This window comes from Scyliorhinus canicula, chromosome 6 (genome assembly GCF_902713615.1).
Source record: "Scyliorhinus canicula chromosome 6, sScyCan1.1, whole genome shotgun sequence".
Taxonomy (NCBI): Eukaryota; Metazoa; Chordata; class Chondrichthyes; order Carcharhiniformes; family Scyliorhinidae; genus Scyliorhinus; species Scyliorhinus canicula.
In genome coordinates this window covers 132351603-132368406 of record NC_052151.1, presented here as the reverse complement: position 1 = coordinate 132368406, position 16804 = coordinate 132351603, and the positions used below count along the sequence as shown (strand labels likewise).

General features: G+C 46.9%; 1 protein-coding gene across 1 annotated transcript in view; it reads left to right on the top strand.

The window, feature by feature from the left end:
• Nucleotides 1-6874, top strand: part of laptm4a (lysosomal protein transmembrane 4 alpha) — a 31116-nt gene extending 24242 nt beyond the window's left edge. Inside the window, exons 6-7 of the mRNA XM_038800157.1 lie at nucleotides 1928-2026; nucleotides 5658-6874. Of these exons, the coding sequence (XP_038656085.1) occupies nucleotides 1928-2026; nucleotides 5658-5732 (174 nt within the window). The 3' untranslated portion in view covers nucleotides 5733-6874. The remainder of the gene's footprint in view (nucleotides 1-1927; nucleotides 2027-5657) is intronic.
• Nucleotides 6875-16804: the final 9930 nt, after the last annotated feature.

Genomic DNA, 16804 nt, shown 5'->3' with positions numbered 1-16804 from the left:
AAGTTAGGGGAGTCTAAAACTAGAGGGTTTAAGGTGAAGAGGGAGGGCAATATTTTCACACGAGTCTGTCTGGAATGAGCTGTATCGTTTTGTCTTTTAAAAAGCATTTAGATAGTTACGCGTATGGAGGGATATGGGCCAAATGCGGGCAATTGGGACTAGCTTAGTGGTTTTAAAAACTGGTCGGCATTGACAAGTTGGACTGAAAGGCCTGTTTTCATGCTGTAAACCTCTGACTCCTCACAGTGACTAATGGTACAATATTACACCCTTAAGTATGGCATGTCTTTTTCAATATAAGCATTTTAAATTGCATATCTTGTTAACAGTTAATGCAGACATATTTAAATATGACTGAGTTATGATCAGTTTTCTTCCTCATTGTGGTTAACACTTTTTTTCTCAGTTGAAATGTTTAACTTTTTGTTCATGTTACATAGCTTTTCTGTCCAATTCTCTTTCTCCCAATCATGTTTGGTTAGCTGACTATTTTCCACACACCTCCCCTCAACTTGAGTTAATGGCTAAGAGAGTTAGACGGGACACACAATCTGGAGTGAAGTCCCATAAAGGGATTGGAAGTTTGGGATTTCTTTCATGTTCACATCACCTGGCAACTCCTGCAACCGATTAGACCCCAAATCTGCAGACTTTAGCCTTTCCCTATGGGGATATCATCCTTTTGAAGTCAAGATGGGTGTACGATACAGATTCTGGACAAACCTGCACTGCCTCATGCAGCAAACAAAGGTAACCTTTCATCTTGGAAGTTGGAATGTGTGGGATATGTGGCCTTGCATTAGCATTACCCACGTTCCACAGGAGGTGTATGCAAGACTGCACTGATTGACCGTGAGCTACAGAAGCTTGGTATTGACATTGCTGCTCTGCAAGAAACCAGATTACTCGACACATGCAGTTTTGTGACTAATTATACTTCTACTGGCATGGAAAGCACGCTGAAGATCACTATCACCATGTTGTATGTTTTGCAGTGAGCAAGTTACTGACTATTGAGTTGCCAGTGACAACCTCAGAGCACCTCATGTCCTTGCAACTATCTTCTGGAGGTGCAATACTATCTCTATGTCAACATCTCAGACAAAGAGCATTTCACAACTCTGAGGGACATTCCAAATGTGGAGAACCTAAGCTGGGTGGCTTCAGTGTATGCATTGAGGCAGACTGATTTGTGACCTCTGTCACTGGCGAGTAAGCAAAACCGATTATAATGGACTATGCCTTCTTGAGCCTTGTGCCCTAAATGAACTTGGTCACCAACACCTTTTAGGGTAGACATCTCGACAAGGTATTGTGGTATCACCCAAGGTCTGGACATTTCATCAACCAAACTTGGTCATCATGAGATTATGCTATCTGCCCACTGTTCTCAGCACCTGCACTTATTACAGTGCAGATTGCGGCACTGACTACACACTCAGCAGCAGAGAGAAAGTACACTTCAAAAGTCTTAACAGATCAGAACACGATCGTCTGCCAGACATCAACACCCCTTGCACAAAGAATGACGCCAAATACCAGCACTTGCGGTTGCTACCTACAAAAGGTTGACCAGGAAGTGTCGATGCTGTTACCTATGAAACCTGACGGTCACTAAACTCGATGACCTATTAAGTAGCATAAACATAATTTGTTAAGGGTGGAACCTGCAACAAGCTCTGGGTTGAGATCTAATCTACTGTGGTGCAATCTGTTATTGACCCATAATCGGAATGTGCCTTTAGCAGAAAACTCAAGTTAAAACAGCCTGATATGATTTTTGTAAAGCAAACAAAAGTCCATTAAACTCCATTATTGTCTCTGTTAGTATTTTGATAAGTTCATAAATATTTTAGTGAATCTTTCTTTTTGTATTAATTAAAACAGCTAATCAAGTACATACATATTTTGCTGCTTTATTTCACAGGCTTACTTCATCAACTGTGTTTGGAACTGCTACAAGTACATCAATAATAGGAACACACCTGAGATAGCTGTGTACCCGGCATTTGAAACACCTATACAGGTATGCAAAAATACTGTAAATTGTAGACAACCAACGTAGAAGAATAGAATCCCTATAGTGCCAAAGGATGTCGTTCGGCCCATCAAGTCTGCACCGATCCTCTGAAAGAACACTACATTCAAGCTCTGCCCCCTGCCCAATCCCAATAACCACTTAACCTAACCTACACATGTATTTTGGACACTTAAGGGGCAATTTAGCATGGCCAATCCACCTAGCCTGCACATCTTTGGACTGTGGGAGGAAACAGGAGCACCCGGAGGAAACCCACAGTCACGGGGAGGAAGTGCAAAATCCACACAGCCACCCAAGGGTGGAATTGAACCCAGGTCCCTGGTGCTGTGAGGAAGCAGTGCTAACCACTGTGCCACCCAATATAGATGATGAGGCTGAGAGAGTAACTTCACTTTTCCCCTTTTTAATACTGTATTATGGTGCCTGACTTGCTCCTTATTAAATGTGTAGTATTCAAGAAGTAATACTTGATATTGCAGTGCCACTACTGAGACAATGCTGTGGTTGTACTCTTCAGCAGGGTTGTGTTACCGACGTCTGGTCAGCTCTCAACAGTGGCTAAGAGACTGGACCAAATACCATAAATTTTTAAAGTTTTAATGCGGACAGAAAGATTGATTTGTTCCAGAAGTAATTTAAGAAATATCACAGAATTTTGACAGTGCAGAAGGATAACATTCAGCCCATTGAGTCTGCACCAACCCTCAAAGAGCACTCTACTTTAGCCCATTCTCACACCCTATCTCTAACCCCACCTAACCTGTACAGCCTTGGACACAAAGGGGCAATTAATCACGGCCAATCCACCTAATCTGCACAACTTTGGGACTATGGGAGAAAACCGGAGAACCTGGAGGAAACCCACTCAGACACTGGGAGAAAGTGCAAACTCCACATAGACAGTCACCCAAGGCCAGTATTAAACCCGGGTCCTGTGTAGGGTTTGGTTATTTTATGAACAAACTTTATTAAAACAAAAGAGAATTCAATCACTGGTCACTGTCCGTGTGGAGTTTGCACATTCTCCCCGTGTCTGCGTAGGTCTCACCCCCACAACCCAAAGATGTGCAGCGTAGATGGATTGGTCACGCTAAATTGCCCCTTAATTGGGGGGGGGGGGATAAAAAGAATGGGTACTCTAAATTTATTGTTATTAAAAAAAGAGAATAAAACCATGTTTAACTTTTACTTCAGCTCTAACACTTAACACTCTAGTTCCCATTAAACAACACTGTGCATGAACATGCAGCTCTCATTCCACTTACACGACAGACAAAGGCAATACTCACATTTACAAAGCAATTTTTCAACTATTTTTCATTTTGGTCACAATCATTTTCCGAAGCCTGCCTCGGTGGCATCCCTGTAACTGTTCAGAACAACATTCTTTCTTTCTCTCTAAGCTCTGCCCATCCGCTCAAACAAAGGTTCACCCCTGAGGTTGCCAAACTTACATTATCGTTATCGTGACTACCTGATTTTCCACTCCCGTTTCTACAAAAAACAGAGCTATGCCATTCATATCTAACTAACCTTTCATTGACGGACTAATCGGTACTCGGACTCTGATGGGATAAGGGCTAGTCAAACAAGGTTGTCCCGAATGACAGTGGATAATCCTGGTTGAACTGGGGCATCCTGTGTATTCCAACCAACAAGGTTAAGTCTGAATGGGAGAAAGTAGCTCGGGCAGTGGGTGTATACCTCTGACTCTGCTGTTAGCAGTCTTTTCCCTCGGTCTGTTTAACCCCTAAATTGCCTGCTACATCTTAAACTCCGTTTTTTTAAAAAATAATCTTTATTGTCACAAGTAGGCTTGCATTAACACTGCAGTGAAATTACTATGCAAAGCCCCTAGTCACTACATTCTGGCACTTGTTCGGGTACACGGAGGGAGAATTCAGAATGTCCAAATTACCTCATTTTTGGACCCAAGTTCTGAACATCTCCCTATCATGACAGTTGGAACAGCAAACTATTTAAAAAGATAGCTCTGCCTAGGAAGTAGTCACATCCTTAGTCCAGGCTCCAGGTGCATGGGATAGGTTTGGCAGCTGGTTCCAAACTTGTTGGCAAAATGTCTTCACTTGGGTGGAGAGTATGGTTTTTGAATGAGTCTAGCATGATTTGTATGATATTCCTCCTTGCAGACTTTGTTTTCAGGCATTTGATCCAACACTGATCAAAAGTGATTATGAATTCAATGAAGTTTAACTGGGGTGTTGCAATTCTTAAAATGAAAGCAACTAGCTGGCATAATGGCAAATCCTTCTCAATAGTGATAGTGCATCATCTGCATAAACGATTGTGTACCACATGAGTTTTGTGATGTGTTGGACACTATAGCCCAATTTTAGGCATGCTTTTGACCTAAGTTTTGTTTTCAACCTTAACTAGCCTTGTCCCCAAATAGAGGAAACTTGTCCAATTGCTTGTCATATTTTTTGTAAAATGGTAGCTCTCTCGCTCTCCTCTCTCTCTCTCTCTCTCTCTGTGGAGGTTTTTTTTAACAAAAGTGAAGTTTGTCTTTGATAGTTTAGTGGTTATTCTAGACCTGGTTCAAGTTGGTTGTCTTAAGTCATATATTTGTTTACCTGCTGCTTCAGTTGTAGTGCACTGCACTGATGAGTTCTATTGCAAGTCTTCAGCCTGCTGTTCCACAGTTAAACCATTCCAGTTTAGACTGTGGATTGACTCCCTCTTCCTTCTCATTTCTTTCCACACATCCCCTCCCACGACAGTCAATGATTCCAATAACTGTATGCCTTTAGTGGCAGACAAAAGGGTAGTGAATTGTGCCCTTTTGAATGCTATTGCTATAGCATGTGCCGCTTGCAACACTTAATTTGCTCTCTGGCACGTGTGTATATTAATAAGCCGCATGTGACTGCCTCGGGGAACACTTTTTTAAAAAAAAAAAATAAAGCACAAGATTCTGCAACAGAAGGTACTATTTGAGTTAAATCAATGTCTGGGGAAAGAAACATACTGCATATTTGGACTTCTCACTTAATTTAAATTGTCTGGTTTAAGCAGAATTTGCTTTAATCGCCTGCTTTCTTCATTGTACCCAACTCAAACGTGAATAAAACAAGTTCCAAAAATGATCAAAGACGGATTTAAAAGGTTGTTTTCCAGCCAATTGAAAATCCCAAGTCTTGCAAGTGAAATGTCACACTCGGCTGAATCACAATATTGATCGGCAACTCCAGAAGTTATCTCACTTGTTCGAGTAAAGTTCTTTGCAACTTAACGGGCTATATTTTCTATCTGCTTCCTGTCTCAGTTAGTGTTAATTGCTGTTTTCCAAGACAGTAAAATGAAGAATGGTAGCTTTTTTATTAAACTGTTCTCAAAAACAAATAAAATGGCACTTTGGATGTTTACTGCAGTACTTCATCTTCACGATGCCAATTAGAATATCATACTTTTTCTTGGTGCACAACTTGTTTTGTCCAAAGTCAGTCATCAGGCTAAGTAACTACAGTAAGCAATTGTGAACATGCATTGAGCAACCTGTACTGGCTTCCATGATGAAATTATTAATTTGCATTTGTAGTAGATTTTTGGGATTTCACAGCTCTAATTAATTATGCTTGAATTTTTTTTTTTTTAGTATGTGCTGCCAACTTATGAAATGGCTGTAAAGATGCCAGAGAAGGAACCACCACCACCTTACATGCCTGCTTGAACTCAAATGTAAATCAATAACATGAGCATTTTTCTCAAATTTAAGTCCGACTACCTTGCATTTAAACTTTGAGACTTTGTAAGAGATATTCTGTATTTGTGTAAACTTCTAAAGTATCTAGAAAATTATATTTTGTATGTAAACTTGATTGAGATTGAAAGCCTTGAATATGCATTTTTCTATTTTCTCTACTTAACTGGGTGAATATCTTTAATCCTTCTGCACCAGGTTGAGATTTTTTTGTATTTCAATTCCCTTTCATTTAAAATTATCTGGGTATGTTTGTATTTTTATATTTTCCTCATAACATCAAATGGAGAGCCGAGTGGTTCTTGGAATAAGTACTGGACGGAGCTGGTCGTTAATTCAAAATTTGACCATTTGAAGTAGATGAGCAGTTAATAGCACTTGTTGGAATGCAGTGCAGAACTTGGAAATTGAAATAAACAATACATAGTTTCTACCACTAGAGGTTCCAGGTGATCTAACATTAAATGCTAATGCAACCTCCTGAGGCTGAAATGTACAACGCAGTAGTTTTGCACTGGTCCATCCAACTTTGCACTATTTTTTTTACTGCAAGACAGACTTCAAACTGTTGGAGTTTTCAATTCCGACTGGTGAATTGTGTCCATTAACAATATGGGAATATACTGTTGTATGTGTGGATGAAATGTATTTGTGCACTTTTCCTTGTGCTGTCAATTTGTTTTCAGATCCCTTTCGGTATAATATAGTATTTTTAGGTGAAGGAGAGGAAGTTGTAATGCTTAAAAAAGTGTTGCTGTTTTCTGCAGTGTATAACTGATACAAGTGTAAACAATCATTTTAAGGATTGGATGATTCCTTTATTTGTCACTTTAATCTAAAAAAAAAATTAAATGTTCCAATTTATAATGCATTTACATTTCTCTTTAAAGCGATAATCTGTTAGATTAAAAGAGCTGTCGTTGCCTTGCCATAATCCCCTGTATAATAAACTTGACTATACTTTAAAAATTGTATTTAGAATAAGCTGTAGCTTTAAACTGGTCTTTCCCCAGTAGAAAACCTTTGTGTCCGCAAGTAGGTATATTTACAAATGTTTATCTCTCTAGCTTTTCTGAAAACTAATATTTTATTAAATGGTTTGCAGCCCAAAACATCCATCTATAAATGGAATAATTTACCATCCTTGTGGAAGAAATATCCTTTGTTTTATTTTTGTTTGTTTCATGGTGTGCAGTTGATCTGCAACTTGCAAAGTGCCTTTGAGGTAGTGAAACGTCTCAAGATGCTTCATGACCATCCAGAACTAGGAGCAGGAGTAGGCCATCTGGCCCCTCGAGCCTGCTCCGCCATTCAATGAGATCATGGCAGAAATTGATGATCCTTGGTACAAATGGCCAAACACTTGGTCAAAGAGGAAGATTTTAAGCAGTGTTTTAAAGGGGCGAAAAAGAAGTGCAGACGAAAAGATTTATGAAGGGAATTCCAGAGCTTGGGATATGGACAGCTGAAGGGACAGTAACCAATCGTGGGGCAACAGAAGTGGGAAATACAGATTGAGAATTGGAAGAGCAGAGATTGCGAGACCTGTAAGCCTGGAGGATGTAACACATGGTCGGTATGAAGCCATGGGAGCATTTGAAAAGATATTTGAGGTGCTGATGGAGAGGTAGCCAGTGTAGGTAAGTGAGCACAAGTATGTTTGGTGAATAGGACTTGGTGTAAATTCGGACACAGGCAGCGGAACTTTGGATGAGCTAAGTTTTTGGAGGACGGTTGTCCTAACTGCATCCTTACTTTTTATTGCTACTGACAAAAATTGTAGCTGTTTTAGTACCCACCCTAGAAAAGATTCAGTATCTGTGAGTCTTAATGTTTCACATTTCATCATTCAAGCTTAAAGCTCTTTTTTTCTTCCTCCTTTGCCCAGCAAAGTCTCCTTTGGATGAAAGTCTCCTTGCTCTGAAAACTGCAGATGTATCTGGTTTAAATGAGATCTGTTTCCAACCCAGATTTGAATCATTGGATGAAACTTCAATGCAAAATTGCTGCAGTTTGCTCAAAGCCAGGAGGGCAGCAAGAGTGGAAATGAACATTTGTTTGGCTAGCTGGGAAATAATCCATCATACAGTTATAGAAGATGTTATGAAATGATAGGGCAAGAGGAGAGCTCAAAGAAAAAAAAAATCCAGATATAACTGGAGCTCAAAGGCAGAACACTGCAGAAAAATCTGGAAACACATGGTAAATCCAGCTACATCTGTAGAGAGCAAAAAGTGTTTTGAGTTTATTTTTTAGAATTGAAAGGTATGATTTAAACAGTGCCAGAGATCCGGGTTCAGTTCTGTCCTTGGGTGACTGATGTTTGCATGGGGTTCCTCCCACAGTACAAAGATGTGCAGGTTATGTGGATTCGTCAAAATAAATTTCCCTTTGGAGTCCAAAGGTTAAGTGGAGTTATGCCGATATGGTGGGGGAGTGAGCCTGGATTGGGATGCTCTTTCAGGGAGTCATTGCAGACTCAATAGGCAGAATGGCCGCCTTCTCCATTGTTGGGATTCGATGAATACAAAGGCAGAGAATGGGGAAGTCTAGGAAATATTGGTGGAATGAAGAAAGGGCTAATCGGCTTGGGCAGTCTCCAGGTCACGGGTGATTTGTTTCCACTCCGGGGAGGTGGGTTCTGCGATGGTTGAATAATCCAATCCTAGATCTGCAGACTCTGCCACAGGTTTGGCGGGTAGTGTTTGAGCAGTGGGTGGGAAGTTCTGGATTCTGCGCTCGCCAGCTCTTATGTTTGGCCACCACCCTGCGACGTTTGAGGTGATTGGCGCCTTTACGGATACCTCCAGCTTGTGCACTCTAAAGCAAGCAATTCCCACGTGTCTCTGTTTTCGAACACTTGTTCTGCAGGCATCCAAAAATTGCATTGGAGTCGATGCTGGATTTCATCGTCAATGTCTACTCGTGCCGAGAGGAGGCTCCTGAGGTATGGGAAATTTCCACATTGTCCTCGGCACACTGGATCTTTTTAAAAATATTTTTATTAAGGAGAATTTAATTTAGGGAAAGTCTAGGGCAGGGGTGGGCAAACTTTTCCGTGCAAGGGCCACATTCAGAAATTCACAATTTTAAAGGGCCGCATAGTATATTAAGTAAAATAATTACTTCACCCGGTTATGATTCTGGGCGCCTCATATAGAACAGTACAGCACAGAACAGGCCCTTCGGCCCTCGATGTTGTGTTGAGCAATGATCACCCTACTCAAGTCAACGTATCCACCCTATATCAGTAAGTAACCCAACAGCCCCCCCTATTAACCTTAAAAAAAAAATTTATTAAAAAAAAACTTTTAAAAAAAAAAAAAATTTTATTTTTTATTTTTAATGACTTGGTGGGCCGCATGCGGCCCGCGGGCCGTAGTTTGCCCACCCCTGGTCTAGGGTGTCTGCCCCTCTCCTCATGAACTCTGGCTGTTCCAATACCCTGAAGACTCCGATTAATACAGCTCCATCCTCACCCACACATTAGACATAGTTTCAAAAAAGATCATTCAGTGCCTGACGATCCTGGGGCAAGACCAGAACATGTGGGTGTAGTTGACTGAGCCTCCCTGGCATTCACATTTGTCCTCCAATTGCGGGAAGAACCGCTCATTCTTGTTCTGGTAAGGTGCGCCATATGCACCCCTACCTCATGCCTCTGCGGAAGTATCTAAAGCTGATGGTGTTTGTCCATTTGCTCGTGGTGGGAGTACTGCAGTAGTTCCATCCAAGAGGTGAACCCTGGCCCGAACCCAAACTATTCCTGTACCTCTTACAAACCTTATTCGACTCTGTCGAAGGCCTTCTCTGCATCGAGGCAGATGATCACCTCTGGTGTCTGTTCCCCAGGTGGGGTCATGATCATGTTCAGCAGGGGCCTGATTGCTGTTAGTTGTCTGCCCTTGACAAAGCCTTTCTGATCTCCCACGCCTACCTCTGGCACACAACTCTCCAGTTGCCTTGCCAGGACTTTGGCATCAGTGTTTAGGAATGAGATGGGTCTGTATGACCAACACTCTTGTTGGGTCTTTGTCTTTTTGTAGGGATCAGTGAGATAAAGATAGCGATAGAGGTAGCATGGTTGGTGGACGATTTGGAGTTAGGGACCAAGTGTAATGCGTCAAAGTTTGCAGAAGCCACTAAGATGAGTGGTAAAATGTGCAGAACATAGAACATACAGTGCAGAAGGAGGCCATTTCGCCCATTGTGTCTGCACCGACCCACTTAAGTCCTCACTTCCACCCTGTCCCCATAACTCAAACTCCTAACCTTTTTTTGGACACTAAGGGCAATTTAGAATGGTGCCATATGAGAGTACCTTTTAAGCAATGAATGTTTAAGCAATGTACCTTTAAGAAATGGAGCAGCTCATATTACTGAAGTGATGCCAGAGGGTGGGGGTAGCTGAGTTGAGCTCACTTCTGCTTTCAGTTTCAGTTTGAGAGAGCAGCTGAAAAGTGCCTGGCTGGTTTTGCCTAAAGCTGCATGGAGAGAAAGAGCTAAGGTGTGTCTGTGTTTTTGCAGTAAGCTGGATCTGCGGTGATCTCTGCCAGAAAAGATTATCTTTGAATCATTTGGGGGATTCAAACACATAATAGTAATGTCTTTAACCTGATGTGTTTCTGTTTAAAGGTGTTAAGTCTTTTGGAGGTTTGAAGAAACATTTTGAGGGATTATTTAGTGTTATATTATTTTCGGGGTTATCTTTTGAAGGGGCGTTGAGGGATCTGATGTTTATTTTAAAAGGTTAAGTTGAATTCATGGAATAAACAGTGTGTTGTGTTTAAAAACCCACGTGTCCATAATTGTAATACCACACCTGGAGACCAAGCCGTGTGCTTCAAAAGCAACAATACATTAAAGGGAGAGGTTGGTTGAACTCCATGATACATTTTGGGGTTCTGAAAACGGCGCTCCCATAACAATGGCCAATCAGAGACTTCCGGTTGCGGCTATGCGGAGCTAAGTCGCACGTTCGGCAGCTCCCGCTAGGAACGGACTTTTAGACTTTTTTTAGGGCCCCCAATGGAACTTTTTCGACGTCTCCTAGTGTGGGAAGGAGTTAGCAACATTTCCCCAGCGGTGTATGGCCTGGACCAGGAGTGGGGCGAGTAAAAAAAGTGGTAGCAAAGCCAAAGCAGAAGCGAGGGACAAAGCACAAGCTGGCGGCGGGCGGAGACCAGGCGGCATGGATGCAGTGGGTGCAGGAGCAGCAGGAGGCTCTTCAGCGCTGCTTCAGGAAGTTTAAAACTGAGCTGCTGGAGTCGATGAAGGCTTCAATTGGTAAGCTGCTGGAAACTCAGACGGCCCAGGGGGTGGCGATCCGAGCGGTCCGACATAAGGTTGCCGAAAATGAGGACAAGATCTTGGGCCTCGCGGCGAAGGTGGAGGTGCACGAGGAGCTCCATTTTAAAAAATGGCAGGAGCGGTTCGAGGAGATGGAGAACCGTTCGAGTCGGAAAAATCTGTGGATCCTGGGCCTCCCTGAGGGGCTGGAGGGGTCGGATGTGGGGGCCTATGTGGTCACTATGCTAAATTCGCTGGTGGGAGCAGGGGCCCCTGGAGCTGGAGGGGCCTCACAGAGTACTGGCGAGAAGGCCCAAGCCTAATGAGCTGGTGTGGTTCCACCGGTTTGCTGACCTGGAGTGTGTGCTCAGGTGGGCCAAGAAGGAGCGGAGCAGCAGGTGGGAGAACGCGGAGGTACAGATCTACCAGGAATGGAGTGCAGCGGTGGCAAAGAAGAGGGCCGGGTACAACCGGACGAAGGCGGTGCTACACAGGAAGGGAGTGAGATTCAGCATGCTGCAGCCGGCGCGTCTGTGGGTCACCTACAAGGACCGACACTTTTACTTTGAGTCCCCGGAGGAGGCGTGGGCCTAAAAATTGGACTCAAACTGAGGGTTGGGTACGGGGGTTTGCGTGTAGCTGTGTTACATTCTGAAGGGAGGGGGGGTTCCCTGTTTATTGTTGATTCTTTGTTGCTTTTCGGATGGGTGGGGCACTGTTTTTGCTTGGGTTTCGATGGCGGGAAGGGGGGATGGGTCCCCGCAATTGGACCGGGCCGGTAAAAGGAGTGGCGTCAGAGGAGGCGGGGCCGGGTAGGTGGGAAGCGCGTGCTTCTTCCTGCGCTGAGGGCTGAAGGGGGCAGGGCCGGAGCTGAGAAGCGCAGTCTTTTTCCTGCGCTGAGAGCGGTAGGGGGAGGAGGAGAACCTGCTGGTGGGCAATGGGGAGGAGGGGAAGCCCCACGCTGGGAGCGGTCGAAGGAGTGGTGGGCAATGGGGAGGAGGAGAAGCCCCATGCTGGGAGCGGTCGAAGGAGTGGTGGGCAATGGGGAGGAGGAGAAGCCCCACGCTGGGAGCGGTCGAGGGAGTGCCCGGGGTCAGCAGGAGTCAGCAGACTTACGGGAGTGCAATGGAGGGAGCAATGCAGCTAGGGGGGGTCCTAGCTGTGGGGGGGGGGGGGGTTACCGGGTTGCTGCTGTAATGGCCAAGAGGGAGCTGGAGCAGGTAGAGGAGGTCGGGATGGGGGTCTGCCGCCGTGGGGAACGGGCAGAGCGAGGGGCGCGGGCACGTGGCGGGCTGAGGAAGGGTAATGGCGGGGGAGGGGGGTAGGTAGCCCCCTGAGCCGGCTGATAACCTGGAATGTAAGGTGACTGAATGGGCCGGTCAACCGGCCCACGTGTTTGCGCACCTGAAGGGGCTGAAGGCGGATGTGGTCATGCTTCAGGAGACGCACCTGAAGGTGGCGGATCAGGTTAGATTGCGGAAAGGATGGGTAGGCCAGGTGTTTCATTCGGGGCTGGATGCAAAAAATCAGGGGGTGGCGATCCTGGTGGGAAAGAGGGTGTTGTTTGAGGCATCGAACTTTGTGGCAGACAGTGGCGGGAGGTATGTGATGGTAAGTGGCAAGCTGCAGGGGGAGCAGGTGGTGCTGGTTAATGTATACGCCCCAAATTGGGACGATGCGGGTTTCATGCGGCGCATGTTGGGCCGGATTCCAGATTCCGGATTCCTGATAATGGGGGGGGGGATTTCAACACGGTGCTGGACACGGCACTGGATCGATCCAGATCCAGGACAGGTAGGAGGCCAGCGACAGCTAAGGCGCTGAGGGGGTTTATGGGCCAGATGGGGGGGGGGGGGGTTTGACCCATGGAGGTTTGCGAGACCGAGGGCCAGGGAATTTTCATTCTTCTCCCATGTGCATAAGGCCTATTCCCGGATTGATTTTTTTTTTGTTATGAGTAGGGCGCTGATTGCGAGAGTGGAGGATACTGAGTACTCGGCGATAGCCATTTCTGATCATGCCCCGCACTGGGTGGACCTTGAGCTGGGGGAGGAGAGAGACCAGCACCGACTTTGGCGATTAGAGGTGGGGCTGCTGGCGGATGAGGATGTGGGCGGGCGGGTCCCAGATTGTATTGAGAGGTACCTGGAGGCCAATGACAATGGGGAGGTCTGAGTGGGGACGGTCTGGGAGGCGCTGAAGGCAGTGGTTAGGGGAGAGTTGATCTCCATCTGTGCCCACAGGGAGAGCGGAGAGCAGAGAGAGAGGGAGAGGTTGGTGGGGGAGATGGTGAGGCTGGACAGGAGGTACGCGGAGGCTCCGGAGGAGGGGTTGCTTGGGGAGCGGTGTATTCTCCAGGCCGAATTCGACCTATTGACCACCAGGAAGGCGGAAGTTCAGTGGAGGAAGGCACAGGGGGCGGTGTATGAATATGGGGAAAAGGCGAGCTGCATGCTGGCGCACCAGCTTCGGAAGCGAGATGCGGCTAGGAAGATCGGTGGAGTTAAGGATCGGGGAGGAAATGTGGTGCGAAGTGGGGTAGGCATCAATGGGGTCTTCAGGGACTTCTATGAGGAACTGTATTGGTCCGAACCCCCACTGGAGGAGGGGGGGTTGGGGCGTTTTCTGGACCGGCTGAGATTCCCGAGGGTGGGGGAGGGACAGGTGGAGGGACTGGGGGTGCCGGTTGGGCTGGTGGAGTTGGTCAAAGGGATAGGGAGCATGCAGTCGGGGAAGGCGCCGGGGCTGGATGGGTTCCCGGCCGAATTCTATAAGTCGTATACAGACCTGCTGGGCCCACTGTTGGTTAGGACATTCAACGAGGCAAGGGAAGGAGGGGCTTTGCCTCCAACGATGTCTCGGGCGCTGATTTCCTTGATCCTTAAGCGGGACAAGGATCCCCTGCAGTGTGGGTCATACAGGCCGATCTCACTCTTAAATGTAGACGGCAAGTTGTTGGCGAAGATTTTAGCCACGAGGTTAGAGGACTGTGTGCCGCAGGTTATTCACAAGAATCAAACTGGGTTCATGAAAGGGAGGCAGTTGAATACTAACATACGGAGGCTATTGAATGTTGTAATGATGCCGGCGGTGGAAGGGGAGGCGGAGATAGTGGTGGCGATGGACGCGGAGAACGCCTTTGATAGGGTAGAGTGGGAGTACTTGTGGGAAGTGCTGAAAAGGTTCGGGGATGGGGTTTGTCAGGTGGGTGAAGCTGCTATATGAGGCCCCGGTGGCGAGTGTGGCCACAAATAGGAGGAGGTCGGAGTATTTTCGGCTATACCGAAGGACGAGGCAGGGGTGTCCCCTGTCCCCCCTGCTTTTTGCGCTAGCAATTGAACCCCTGGCCATGGCGTTGAGGGAGTTGAGGAACTGGAGGGGCCTGGTGCGAGGTGGGGAGGAACACCGAGTGTTGCTCTATGCGGATGACCTGTTGCTGTATGTGGCAGACCCGGTGCGGGGGATGCCAGAGGTAATGAGGATTCTCAGGGTACAAGCTCAACATGGGGAAGAGCGAGCTGTTCGTTGTTCGCCCAGGGAACCAGGAGGGGGGGGGGATTGGTAAGCTCCCATTAAAAAGGGCGGAGAGGAGCTTTAGGTACTTAGGGGTCCAGGTGGCCAGGAGCTGGGGGGCCTTGCACAAGCTTAACCTCACGAGGCTGGTGGAGCAAATGGAGGAGGAGTTTAAGAGGTGGGACATGCTGCCGCTGTCTTTGGCAGGTAGGGTGCAGTCAATCAAGATGACGGTGCTCCCAAGATTTCTGTTCCTGTTCCAGCGCCTCCCCATCCTTATCCCGAAGGCCTTCTTCAGGTGGGTTAATAGGAGCATTACAGGGTTTGTCTGGGCGCAGGGGACCCCGAGGGTGAGAAGAGTGTTCCTGGAGCGGGGCAGGGATAGGGGGGGGGCTGGCGCTGCCCAACCTCTGTGGGTATTATTGGGCTGCCAATGCAGCGATGGTGCGCAAGTGGGTGATGGAGGGGGAAGGGGCAGCATGGAAGAGGATGGAAGTGGCGTCCTGTGTGGGCACGAGCCTGGAGGCGCTGGTGATGGCGCCGCTGCCGCTCCCTCCGACTAGGTATACCATGAACCCGGTGGTGGTGGCTACCCTCAAGATTTGGGAGCAATGGAGGCGGCACAGTGGGGAGGTGGGGGCTTCGGTGAGGTCCCTGATACGGGGGAACCACCGGTTTGTCCTGGGGAGAATTGACGGCAGGTTCCTGAGTTGGGACAGGGCAGGTATTAGGAAGATGGGGGACCTGTTTGTGGACGGGAAGTTCGCGAGCCTGGGTGAGTTGGAGGAGAAGTTCGGGCTCCCCCCAGGGAACGCCTTCAGATATATGCAGGTAAGGGCGTTTGTCAGGCGGCAAGTGGCGGAGTTCCCACTGTTGCCGCCGCGCAGGGTCCAGGACAGGGTGCTCTCGGGGGTGTGGATTGGAGAGGGGAGGATCTCGGCGGCGTACCAAGTGATGCAGGAGATGGACGAGGCCACGGTTGATGAGTTGATGGGTAAATGGGAGGAGGAGCTGGGGGAGGAGATCGAGGAGGGGACGTGGGCGGACGCCCTGGGGAGGGCGAACTCCTCTTCTTGCGCGAGGCTCAGCCTCATACAATTTAAGGTGCTGCATAGGGCTCACATGACCGGGACAAGGATGAGCTGGTTTTTTGGGAGTGAGGACAGGTGTGTTAGGTGCTCAGGGAGCCCAGCAAACCATGCCCATATGTTCTGGACATGCCCAGCGCTGGAGGAAGTTTGGAAGGGGGTAGCAAGGACGGTGTCGAGGGTGGTAGGATCCAGGGTCAAACAGGGCTGGGGACTCGCAATATTTGGGGTTGCAGAGGAGCCGGGAGTGCAGGAGGCGAAAGAGGCCGGTATTCTGGCCTTTGCGTCCCTGGTAGCCCGGCGGAGGATTCTTCTTCAGTGGAAAGATGCGTCTCTGAAGGGGTGTGTATATTTGTTCAGTGTTGATGATGGGTGTTAATTTATTTCTTTTGTTTTGTATATATGGGGGGGGGGGGGGGGGTTGTTTCCTCTTTTCTTTTTGTATCTTGTTATTGAAAATTTGAATAAAAATTATTTTAAATCAAAAAAAAACAACGGCCAATCCACCTATCCTGCACGTCTTTGGACTCTGGGAGGAAACCGGAGCACCCGGAGGAAACCCACGCAGACACTGGGAGAACGTGCAGACTCGGCACAGACAGTGACTCAGCAGGGAATCAAACCTGGGACCCTGGCACTGTGAAGACACAGTGCTAGACGTGTGCTACCATGCTGCCTGAGGACACACAGTCTACATAGAGGCATAGGTAGTTTGAGTGGGCAAGGGTCTGGCAGATGAAGTACAATGTTGATAAATGTGACGTCATCCAATTTGGTAGGAGCAACAGCAAAATGGACTATTATTGAAAGAGTTAAAAATTGCAGCATGCTGCTGTGCAGAGGGACCTGGGTGTCCTTGTGCATGCTGGTTTACAGGTGTAGCAGGTAATTAAGAAGGAAAATTGAATTTTGTCCTTCATTGCTAGAGGGATGGAGTTTAAAAACAGAGAGGTTATGTTGTAGTTCTGTAGGGTGCTGGAGAGGCCACATCTGAACAGTTTTGGTCTTTTTTTTTTAATAAACAATTTTATTGAGGTAGATTTTGGCTTTGTAAACAGTTACAGACATCAACAGAAAGAAAGCAAAAAAGACAAAAATGTGCAAACATCCACGTACATTCAATACTTCAATCGTAACATACTGCACAAGCCC